At 39.4% G+C, this 12,328-nt stretch overlaps 1 protein-coding gene across 1 annotated transcript in view; it reads left to right on the top strand.

Moving 5' to 3' along the window:
- itgbl1 (integrin, beta-like 1) overlaps positions 1-12,060 on the top strand; it is a 49,649-nt gene extending 37,589 nt beyond the window's left edge. The window contains exons 9-11 of the mRNA XM_059343089.1: positions 3,243-3,389; positions 7,582-7,695; positions 11,972-12,060. Of these exons, the coding sequence (XP_059199072.1) occupies positions 3,243-3,389; positions 7,582-7,695; positions 11,972-12,060 (350 nt within the window). The remainder of the gene's footprint in view (positions 1-3,242; positions 3,390-7,581; positions 7,696-11,971) is intronic.
- Positions 12,061-12,328: the final 268 nt, after the last annotated feature.

Below are 12,328 nucleotides of genomic sequence, written 5' to 3' on the forward strand. Positions count from 1 at the left end.
GTTAACCATTACTGTGAATACAGAAGTTTATTTTGAAAAGCCACCATGCATAAAAGTAGTGGAAAGTGACAGACCTGGGTGAATGTAGCTCAGTTGGTAGAGAGGTCGGTGGTTCGATTCCTGACCATGGCAGCCAACATGTTGAAGTATCCTTGGGCAAGATACTGAACCCCAAATTGCTCCCAATGCTGTGTTCATAGGTGTGTGAATGAATTCCCAATGGAGGCAGGTGGTCGGCCACCAGTATGAATGTGTGTGTGAATGAGGGCAGTCTGTAGTGTAAAGCGATTTGAGTGGTTGCAAAGTGACAAAGTGTCTGGATCCAACAACTTGGGATGAGAAATTGTTGGTCTTTTTCCTTTGTTTAAAAAAAACAACAAGAATTTTAGGAGTTATATATGAATAGATATGATTTGATAAGGTGGATATGTTTGCAGAGCCAGAACGGCGTGTGCACAGAGGCGAGCTTCCCTTCCCTCCTCCTCCTCCCCACATTTCTCACTCACTTCCATCCTTTTCTCTGTGGCAATGAACTTTTCACCTCCAACAGACGTTCTCTGCATACAGTAAAGAAATACCAGATTCACCACCGCCTCCCCTCCACAGTCCATCTCTAAATGCTGGAGCACAATGCACGCTCTGTGAAAGGCAGGTGCACACTAATTGAATGAGGGCTAGGTTGCCGTTCCTCCAAAGCAATTAACCGCTCTCCCAGGCTGGCTGATTGAGGCAGCCATGCATGGCCTGCCATAGCTGCTTCTCCACTCCAACTGAGACAGAAGCTAGCTAACTTTCGTTTATAACCTCTCAACAACACAACTGCCACTACCACTGCCACACACACACACACACACACACACACACACACACACATCCTCTGTACACCATCCCCCACCTCTACCTCTGATGGATTAAAAACAGCAGAAAGAAAAGAGCATCTGGAAGCGATGCAGGGTGATAGAGATTGAGAGATAGCGAGGAAAGACAGCCAATATTGATGGATTATCTATAGCTATAGAATGATCCATTGCACAGTTTCTAGTGTTTCTGTGTTCGCTGTAAGCTGTGGCCCCTGAGATAGTGAAGATTTGATTTGTTCCTCGTCCATTTCAAGGGTCAAGGTTCATTTATTGTCACTGTACATCACAGGTTTGTACAATAAAATGCCAGTTCTGGCCACTTTATGCTGCACAAGGAAGAAATAAAGAAAAAGAGACAGAACAAAACTATTTTTATGGTGGAATGTGAAGGATGAGTTTAGGAGTCTTACAGGTTGAAGAAAGATGCTCTGGAGTCTGTAGCAGATACTTCTGTATCACACAGTAGCTGGGTGAACAAGGTGTAGCTGGGCTGGGTTTTGTCTTATTTTTTCCTCTGTGCAGGCACCTCACTAATAATCTGATCTGAGAGCCTCATGCCCTGGGCTGTACACAAACTATGGCAATTCCTAATGTCTCCAGAGGAATCATTTGGAATTTGCATAGAGAAATCAGTTCTAATCAGTATCAAGTCGGGTCTTACAGGAATAGTTAAACATTTGGGGAAATATGGAAGCAAGGAGATACAGCAAGAGGGTTGAAGGTTTGAATCCAGCTTGTGGATCTTCTGTGTGGAGTTGCATGTTTACCCGTGTCACCATGTGTTCTGTCTGGGTCCTCCGACATGCAGCTCAGTTTTAATTGGTGACTAATATTGAGAATGTGAATGGTTGCCTGCCAATGTGACAGTGTGTAACTCGCCTCTCAGCTGGGATCTGCTCCATCCCCTGCAACCGGAGTTCCAATAACCAGTAAAGGATAATGAATTAATTAATGGAAGCAAGGGCAAACCGCTGGCCTTGCTCTGTCCAAAAATAATAAAAAATCTACCAGCACCTCTAAAGATTATAACTTAACGTGTTATACTTATACTATACTAATTTAAATCCTTACAAAAACAAGTGTAAAAATAAAAGGTTCTGTTGGCTGTTCAACGCCAATTAGTAATTCTGGAGGTTGCATTAGGAATTTGTGGACTTAAGAGGTACTGGCAGACTAATTTATTTTATTGTGTTGTATTCTTTTTATTTCTCGGTAGAGCCAGGCTTGTTGTCTCCCCCTGATAAGATATGCAAATGGTCTTAGCATAAAATTACATGAGTGAAGTATGGAGGCCTTGTTTCTTCCCCGAGGATGCAAATATTGTCAAACTATTCCTTTAGAAATAAAACTGCTTATCTTGTTCAACAGTATAAATCTGCATCTCTCAGGGGGAAAAAAAGAAATTGATAAAAAATAAAAGTATACCGCTAAAGGTATTTGAATTGGTTCCTTGATAAGCTTTAAATATGTTAAGGTACTGAATAATTTTCTGTAAGTAAGTTTTACAGCTCATATGTATTCATATGCGAGTGTTGGGCTGAATGTAGGACTTTTGGAGGCGTTAAATCTCAGCTGAAAATCAAAATGGATTCAAACAGCTGTTTGATTGAATCAATGCGGCCCTACATCAAACAGTTTCCAACAGCACAATATGGATTTACAATGATGAAAATGATGGAAAAATGCTGCGCTCATTACCACCTCTTCAACCTGGAATCTGTAACCAGATGTGAATATAAAGGAATCAATCAATGATGCCACTGCCTCGACATGATTTGATTTGTATTGAAGTAAACACGTTGTGAGGGTCCTGCTGGAGATGAAGGAGGACATAAGTGTGTGTGCGTCTGTGTGTCTGTGTGTCTGTGTGTGTGTGTGTGTGTGTGTGCTTGTTAAAACAACAGTGATGCTGTCGGCTATTAAGGCATCCCGACACACAACTGCCTTTTTCAACCAATTAAGCATCCTTGGTTTCTTGCGTGTGTGTTTGTGTGTTTTTGTCTGCCATTGCCTTTCTTTGTTTTTCGTGTCTCTCTGAAGCGTTGGAGATTTATTAAGGACAGGACAAGACCAGCGATGACAGTTCCTTTCATGTCCCCGGGGGAAATACAATAAGCCTGCTGCGTCTCTCTCGTCTTCCTGTGGCTCCGTCTCCTTGTACTGCCTATTACTGTCAGGGTTCAATGTCTGCACTGTCAACTTTCTGTGTTTATATGCTTTATTGCCTTCTTTTCGCTCTCCAGTGGCATTTCTCTTGACTTTTCGTTCCGTCTCCGAATGCCTTATCTATTTATTTTTACCCTCTATTTGTGCTAATTTCTCATGGCCGTGCTCCATATTCTGTTTCCTTTAAATGAAGGCCCTTCTGCCCTCCGCCACCAGGTCACGGTTACTGTTCATGCGGACGCTGCATCTGCGAGGAGGGCTGGTTCGGCAAGCTGTGCCAGTTCCCCAGGTCCTGTGACATGAGTGACGTTCAGAGCAAGGAGCTTTGTGAGACTTCCGACGGTGTCATGTGCAGTGGGAAAGGTGAGCGAGATGCTTTTCAATCCTGCTGAGAAAAAGTTTCTATCGAAGTCCTTTTTGGCCCTGGTGGAAGAAATATTCAGATCCTTTAAAAGTTGCTTTAAAAATGTTACAAAATCATGTAAGTATTATACTGTTGCATTCACTCGCAGACAACAGCATTGGTTTGTTTTTATCTATAAACTATAAAAGCATTTTCCATAAAGCATTTTCCTTCTCTGCACCTCGGGCATGGAATCATCTTCAAAAAGATCCAAAATTAGAAACATTCATATCCATTGATGAATTTATGGAAATATTATAAGGGAATTATAATGAATTTGGTGATGGAAGCATATTGTGGTTTTTCTTGAGAGAACGCTTTTTAAATAGCTGTATCTTTACATTTTATTGTGAATTTTTTGTATATGTATAATACGTTGTCATTTTTGTACGGCTTTTACCTTGACCATGTCTGGAAAAACATGCTGTAAAATAGAAATGCTTACAAAAATAGAAATGTTCATCATTAGTTTTTATCAATGAACAAAATGCAAAGTAAGTGAACAGAAGAAAAATCGAAATCAAATCAGTATTTGGTGTGACCACCCTTTGCCATTAAGCATTTAGGCATTTTTTCACACTTGCCTAAGACTTTTGCACGGTACTGTATATAAGTAAATTATAAGTTATATAAGTAAAATGTACAAAAAAGTTGAAAAAAAAATACTCAAAATGCAGACAAATGTCCCATATAAATGTAATATTATTATATATTATAGAACTGGATTTTTATTATAAATAAGTTAAATTATTTTGTGTAGTTGGTCAAGGTGGAGCTAATTTTAGAGACTTCATTTACAATATATGCAATTTCATGAGAGGGTGAGATTTTTTGAATGCAAAATATCAATCTGCAAAGAAACTAGTAACTTAAGCTGTAAAATGACTGTAATGTAGTAGAACATTAATGTCTCTGTAGGAAGTAGAAGTATAAAGCGACATGAAATGGTAACATTCAGGTATAAGTACTTACAATGTATACTGAAGTACAGTAAATGTTTAAATGTAGGTCACTTAGTTATTTTTCATTACTACTTTTGGAATATTTGGCTCACAGGAAAAACATGATCAACATTTCATAGAACATATTTTGGGCTTATACTGTATGTGTATAGAAGAGAAATTCGTAATAAATTACAATCCAAATGACATGCATGAATTATGACACTCTTTTTCGAAAAGATGTTTAACATCTGTTGGCAGCCAATCAACTTCTATTGAGATCTGAAATGTACGCTCGTCTGCACTGTGTGAGCCTGCAGAAATGTTGTGTATATCCAGAGGCAAATTGTTAACAACGTTAGAGACAGTTGCAGGGAAAAGTTAGAGAAAAGAGACCAGCAGTATGGGAAACAAAACTAAGGGGCTCTATTTATAGAAGCTCAAGATTTTTTTATGATTTAATTTCCATGTTGTCTTTAGAGGTTTAATGTCTGTTTTTGTATATAGTTTCTCTGTGGCACAAGTTGTCTTCTGCCTAAGGATCACAGAAAATCAGCAGTTTCTTGATCGGAGTTTAATTCAGGACTTTCAACAGTACAATTTTTGTATAACTTTCTTAATTGACTACTGTTCAAAATGTTTTAAACTACACATTAATACTTTATCATAAACTACATTCATCATGATTGTTTTCTGTGGGTAAGAAGTTTTCTCATGTCCTTTCTCTAACACATACTTAACTTATCTGCTGTGTTTAATGGCAATAGATTTTTTTGTTTTTTTAAATCTTACCCATATTTAAATGTCATTATTTCAAAGCTCTATTGTTCTCCACTGCAACTGAAACAGCAGATTATGACCAATATCCTTGTCAAGCTTAACAAAAAGTATGTTTTAAATAATAGATGCTGCATATTTAATATAGCACTAATCGCATATTGAGAAGTGTACAAAACAACTCAATCAAACCTCTGAATCTACTGCACGATAAGGCTTTATCTTACTCCAACTGGCTCTGATATGTCGTCATATTGAAACAGTACCAAGTAATTAAACTGATAGCGGTGCTTTACAACAGATCTTAACTAGATTGACATTAAATTTCCACTCTGAACCCACAATCGGGTTGCTCTGTCATAGGTTAATGCCTTGTTCTTTAATGATTAAAGTAATTATAATCTGCTTTTTGCTTCCTTTATGGTGTAATCTTTTACCCACGACAAAAGTGTGTGTACAAGAACCTGCTCAGAGCAAGCCGTATATACTGCGGTATGTTCCAAAATCTGAAATATTTTTTCCCACTATTATATTGAAGTAATCCCATACTGACTCATATTGCCTCCAGTAGGGCTGAAACTATCATAACTGATTAATTGATTGATAGGGAACTAATCGACAGTTAATTGTTCACATTATGTATCATGCTGAAAGGCCAAATACATATTACACATTTCTGATTTTCTCTGTTTCAAATGATTAATATTTAACTATCCTTAGGTTAAGGTTTTTATTAAAGGGATAGTTCAGAGTTTTCAAAGTGGGGTTGCATTTATCCATAGTAAGTGTATTAAAGCACTCTCACAGTTTGAAGAAGTAGGCAAAAGTATGGTCATGGAAGCTAAACAATGTGCAACTTTTGACAGGGGCAGCAGCAAAATGTGTTTTTAGTCACCTAAAAAAACATTTTCAGCTAAGTTAACGCTATATTTTAAGTATTTTTACTGCTTAACCTTGAGTTGACGCCGGGGTAATGGAAGCTGTTTTTATGCTCTTGCTAAAGCCACCAGACTCAATTGACAAAAACACACGTCATTTTACATTGCAGATAATACGTGTTACTGTTCTACCGCTGCCTCGATTGGTTAGTTTTGGGTGAATTAGGGCTCTTGTAGGTAAAAAAGAAGGAGCAGGGGCAACATTCAGAGAAAAAATTCACAAATGTACGAGAAAAAACATTGCTGAATGAATTCTAACATACAAACTTCCTTAAATGCAATACAGATAAACTTACCTGATGCAGTCATGGTCCAAACTGTTGCAGCTCCTTACTAATATCTGCATGTGGCGTTTGTGCTGTAATGAAGTCTACCCAAGCCTTCAAAGTGTATCAATCTCGATTTTTTCTTTTCTTTTTTTCTGGAAAATTCTGAGTGGCCCTAATACACCATTGTAGCTGACTGAAATACACTTTCTGGGGATAAATACATACAACCCCAAGTCAATCAATCCAAATTGTCTTTTAAATGTAACAAAGCAAACAATCTTCTGGGGCGTTTTCCCTATTTTCTGGTATGTTGTAGACTAAACAGTCAATCAGTTCATCGAAAACAAAATGGTCAGGTTAATTGATAATAAAGAATCATAATTAGTTGCATCCCTATGTAGCTGCCTGACAACTGCACCCTATACATTTAATGTAATGAGATTCTGCACATTACATTGTATGTATCATTAGGCGGCAAATGACACCTCACAACAGGATTCCTTCTCTGCTGTGTGCCGTCGAATCCACCAACCACAGTGGGTCCAGCCCTGCAGAGCCGAGCAGGGTGTGAAAATGAAGATGAGCATGTTCATTCTCCACGCTCCGCTACATTCAGACAGCAGAACAATCTTCCCTCAGCTCCTCCCCTCGTCTCACCTCTGTCTCATCCATTTCATTTCCTCCTCTGCTCCTCACTGCTCACTGTCTGCCTCTCTCCGTCTGCCTCCACCTCTCATAGAGGGTTCCTGTAACCTGCTGTATGTTGATAGAAATTGGGGAGATTGAAAACATAGTTGCTGGACCTCTGGGTGTGAGCTCTGGAGAAAAAAAAACTGAAGCAGACAGCGGTAGATTTGTTTCCCTCGACCAATCTTTAATACCTTATTATCCTGCTGCTGCCCTTGAGAGAGAGAGGAATAGACACTGATGGGGAAGAGAGGATGTTAAAGTGTGGGTGGATTGGTTTCCTGGTGGCAAAAGTATATTAGTAGCTACTTCCCCAGGGAACATCTCATATCCACTCAGCCCAACACTATTAATCTTCTGTGTAAAATAAAGAATTTACAGGAAATAATACTAACAGAATTTATTAAAAACACAAGCAGTGAGGAGATGGTGTTAAAAAGAAATCTACACTATCAAGATGTTTCTCAGCCTGGATGAGAGAAATGAAATGTTAATTAACAGTTTTGTGCGTGTGTTTGTGTTTGTGTGTGTGTGTTGCAGGTTCCTGTCACTGTGGCCAATGTATCTGCTCTACCAAAGACTCGTGGGTGTCTGGAGAGTACTGTGAGTGCGACGACAGAGAGTGTGACAAACATGATGGCCTCATCTGCACAGGTAGAGTCGGATACACACAAACACACACACACACACACACACACACACACACACACACACACACACACACGGTTTCAAATACCCCGTTTACACTTAGTTTTAAAATGCATTTTGGGTGATCGGATCACAAGTGCAAACAGGGTCCAAGACGCATTGTTATCGGATCACTAAAACCACTTGCAGAGGTGGTCTAGGATGCATTTGACCTCATGTATATTTTGTAGTGTGAACACTGATGTGTCCTGATGCCGTGACAAGAACATAAGAGTAAAAAATGTCACTGAAGCAGGTCGTGTGCTGGTTGTTTTGATGACAGAGGTTGTAAAAATATAGAGGAGCATTGATGTACGTACATGGTTATGCTGCAAGTTAAATCAGATGTCTAATCTCGATTTGAGCAGAAGATTCAGTCAAAGGAAAACTTGATGATTCATATCAGTACTGGGCTGTTTATGAGGGTATAGCTAGCAATATATCAACTAGCAATTTAAGTTATTGTTGATATCTGAATTAATTAATGTGCAATGTCATCTTCTAGCGGAAGAATCCAAACACAAGTGGTCAGCTGGACACGCTTGGAGTGTCTCATCTGTCCACTTGTGATCCGATCGCCCAAGACACATTTTAAAACCAAGTGTAAACGGGATCAAAATGTGGGACTAGATCCAAAACAGACCTGTGGAAGAACCCACCCAAACATGCATCATTTATTATTTTTGGTCAATCATGATGCTACACTCCAGTTTTATAGCAAGTTACTACAACCCTGATTCTAAAGAAGTTGAAAAACAAAACAGAATGCCGTAATTTGTAAATTTTGTAGTAAGACACTTGTCTCATCCGCTAACGTGGAGCCGGCCACCAGGGGGCGATCAAAATGTTTTGGCTTCACTTTTGAGGAACGGTCAGTGAAGTAAAAAAAAGCATGTTTTGTAAATATCGACTGTGCTACACTCTTAAAACTACGGCAAAACCTGTACATTGGAAGTGTTATCAGTGTCAGTCCACTCAAAATGACGATAGACCGAGGCGATATATTGTCTATAGTGATTGGTTAGGGAAAACTGAATCTTTTCCCTCACAGAAATTGGTTTGAGTGGAGGCGATGTCAGACGGAAGATGGAAACAGAGTCTAACGAGTTGATTTTGCTGTTTGATATCAGGCAACAGGAGCCATCTTCTCCCCACTGATAATGGAAAATCTCACTACATGTTTATAATGATTTTTGCCCTGCGGCCTGTCAAAATCTGGACAGCTGTTCAGAACTGTTTCTCATCATGCCTCCAAATGTCAGACTTAATGTCATTCAAATGAGCATCAGTGGATCCAGATGCAGACAAACTTTGCTTAAAAATGTGAAAAACTGGGAGGAAATGTGCAGCAATACTTGGTAAATGTTCCTAATTACCATATTACTTACTGTAAGTACATATATATGTGGATATTAGCATATGCATGATAACTACTCTAATGTAATGGTGTTGTTCATGAAAAGGCAAGTCTTGAATATGCAGGTAAAAGCAGTCAAAGCTGTGATGGAGTCGTTTTTCACCTGATGTTAATGGAACTAAATTGTGTTTGGAAAGTTTGCCAACAAATTACTCTACATCTGGAGATTTCATGGACCTTTCAGAGCTGTAGATTCTCATTACACGTTAAACCGATGACAGATTTGGAAAATTCAGCATGTTAGGAATTCTTGCTGGTTAATTTAATACACAGAATATGACAATTTCAGCGACTTTTTCAGAAAAGAGACACAAAGGTCTGTCTGCAACACAGATCAAGGGTCATTTTGACACCATGAAAAATTGTAAAAGTAATGAAGCGATGCCTGCGAGCCATACATATGACATACCCCACTCCTCATACATCCTCAACCAATTCACACCCTCCAATCTATCTGGCGGCCTATTTAAGTTGAGGTAATCCGCCAGCGCTCCCTCCGCATGCCTATGCTACTGCTGATGCCGCTTCTGCATCACAGCTTGCCTTATCAGCCCCACCGCCACCCCAGCATCCACCTGTAGGCTCCGACGGGGGGATTTGCTACATCACTCCTGAATACCTCATGTAACTGGCTGAGGAGTGATGAGCTCGGAGCCTAGACGCCAAATCTAACATGTTCATTGTTCAATAAACAGCTTATGCATAACGTGAGTTGTCTGACTGAAATACAGCAACAAAATCACATTGCATTGAGTGAATTCCCATTTAAAGTCACGTTGAGTAGAAAACTAGAAAAAACGAGTATCCAGTGTGAACTTGGGTTGAGCTGGAGATATCTCTAACTCTCCTTAATGTCAATAATTCCATTAAAACTCCAAAACCAACAATGAATTACTTTCAAACAAAACAAGTATTATCCGTGCATCCCAAGTCTGGCATATCTTATTCCTCCTTGAGCTCCATTGTTGTCAACAACTGTAAGGTGACACATTTCTTCATTACCGGGAGCACAAACAAGCTGTAGTTTATTTTTAGTCCCACATTCACTGTCCTGGTTCCGTAACAATTGACGGAAGAAGTATTTTGATGTTTCCTTACCCAAGTAAAAATAGAACTAATAACCTGGAAACAGACAGAAGATATAAAAGAGGAAGGACAGCAAAATGTACTAGAACTGTAGATGCTAAAGAAAAAATGGAAATACTCAAGTAAAGTACCCTAAAATTATACTTCAGTAATTTTACTTAGGTTGCCTTTAAATTGGGTTGTTAATTAGTGCACCAAATTCTTCAACAAATACACTATTTACTCCCGTTTCTGTAAGGCTTTCTGGGCCTGTGGTGCAGCAGAGAAGCTTGGAAGTTTTTGAAAGACAACTTTGTTGGTTTTGGTCTTTCCCTGGGATTTACTGACAATAAGAAGAATATATATAGAGAGGCCAGCTTTATCCTTTAATGAGAGGGAGGTCTGCCTCGCCTGCACCCTGGATTCAGTAGATCAACAGGTAGCTCAGCTGACTTTTATTGTTCTTCTCAACTACTTACCCACCTCTGCTGCACTTTCATCCAACTTTTTGTCCATCACACCGCTTCTCCTCTCTTCAGACTCCTCCGTCCTCTCCCACAGTGATATTTCGCAGTGGATATATCTTTTCAGCTGTGTGACAGCAGGCCAGCAGGAGTCCTCCTTTTACCCCCCACATCCTCTGTCTGACAGCTCAGGGAGCTCGTGGGTAGCTTGGGGCTGCAGGATTATAACACATTCAGGGTAGGGTGTTATCCCACTCTGAGTGTCTTCCTACCTAAATGAAAAAGTCGTCACTGCTAAAAAGAAAGTCGGTTGTTGTATCGTGTGTCTGAAAACAACCAATTTTAGTGTGTTGTGGATCTGGCTTTCCTATTGGTTGAACAGTTGAGGCCTCTTAACCTACTTAGTTCAGGTTAGGAAATGGTTGCAGAAGATTGCACCTAAATTCCATTTTTTTTGTGGAAATTAGTTGTACTACCCTCCTTAATAATTATTTTTTTTTTTTAAGTAAAAATGACGAGAATAAAGTAGACTGCAAGCTACAACCAGATTTTCGTCAGTACGCCTAAAATATGTCTAAAAAATTCACATAAATTACACAAAAGCAGATTTTCCCAAATTTGTGGTAGCTACTACCATGAATAGCTCATTTTTTGTGTCAGGGATTTTCAGTCCTACTACACCCTTAAATATTGTGGTTATTGCTTATTTTATGAAATTGATGAAAAGGTTGTAGCTTGCAGTTGCTGTTACTGGATAGAAAATGCTCTTCTGATGACTTATTGACACAGGAACAACCAATCTGTAAATATCTTTCCAACTTCTACCAAACTTTATTCTTATTTTTTACTTTTGTCTCAAACTGCAAAATGAAAAAAAAAATCCTCTTCTCGTAATTTTTTTCCCCCTGTCTGGCCCTTATCCTCTTCCGTATCGTCTAGACTTATAATAAACAGTATTTTTCCTCTTGCTGCTGAACATATAAGATATTTTTCTGGAGAAGACAGTCTGACTTCACTGTATCACCACCACAGTTAAATAAAAGGAAGACTTTTGGGATATCTGGGCTTTATTTAAATAAATATATTACATCTAAAAGCTTTCCTCTCATGATTAAACCAGAGTTTTCTCCTGCACTGTGTGGGCAGAGGGGAGCCACAAACTGTCCTGAGCAGTGTAGTCAGCCCTTCATCCCCCAGCAGATTGCTGCACCCAGGGAAGCAGGGTGTGAAAAGAGGAACCTTGTTAAAGGTCAGGCATGATGGCACAGCTCTTAATTCACAGCTTTTCTTCTCACAGGGAATGGGCTGTGTAACTGCGGCAACTGTGAGTGCTGGGACGGCTGGACGGGGAACGCTTGTGAAATCTGGGTGGGAGCGGAGTACTGAGGAAGAGGACACTGTTGTCAGAGACAAGAGGCCCGGCTGCCCGCAGCGCCGCCGATGGTCACGACCAAGTTGGTAAAACACCACGACCAGGAAATCCACAGGAGGAAGAAGAAGAAGAAGAAGAAAAAACTAAACATGGATGTATTTCTGCATATCAGCATTCATTCTTTTATTGTACTGGTTACAAATGATCCTTATAAAACTGGGTATTGTAGGTGTAAAAGAAACATATTACCATGTAAACATTGTCAAAACAGCTTCATGTATA

The sequence above is a fragment of the Centropristis striata genome, chromosome 10, assembly GCF_030273125.1.
Source record: "Centropristis striata isolate RG_2023a ecotype Rhode Island chromosome 10, C.striata_1.0, whole genome shotgun sequence".
NCBI classification, from domain to species: Eukaryota; Metazoa; Chordata; class Actinopteri; order Perciformes; family Serranidae; genus Centropristis; species Centropristis striata.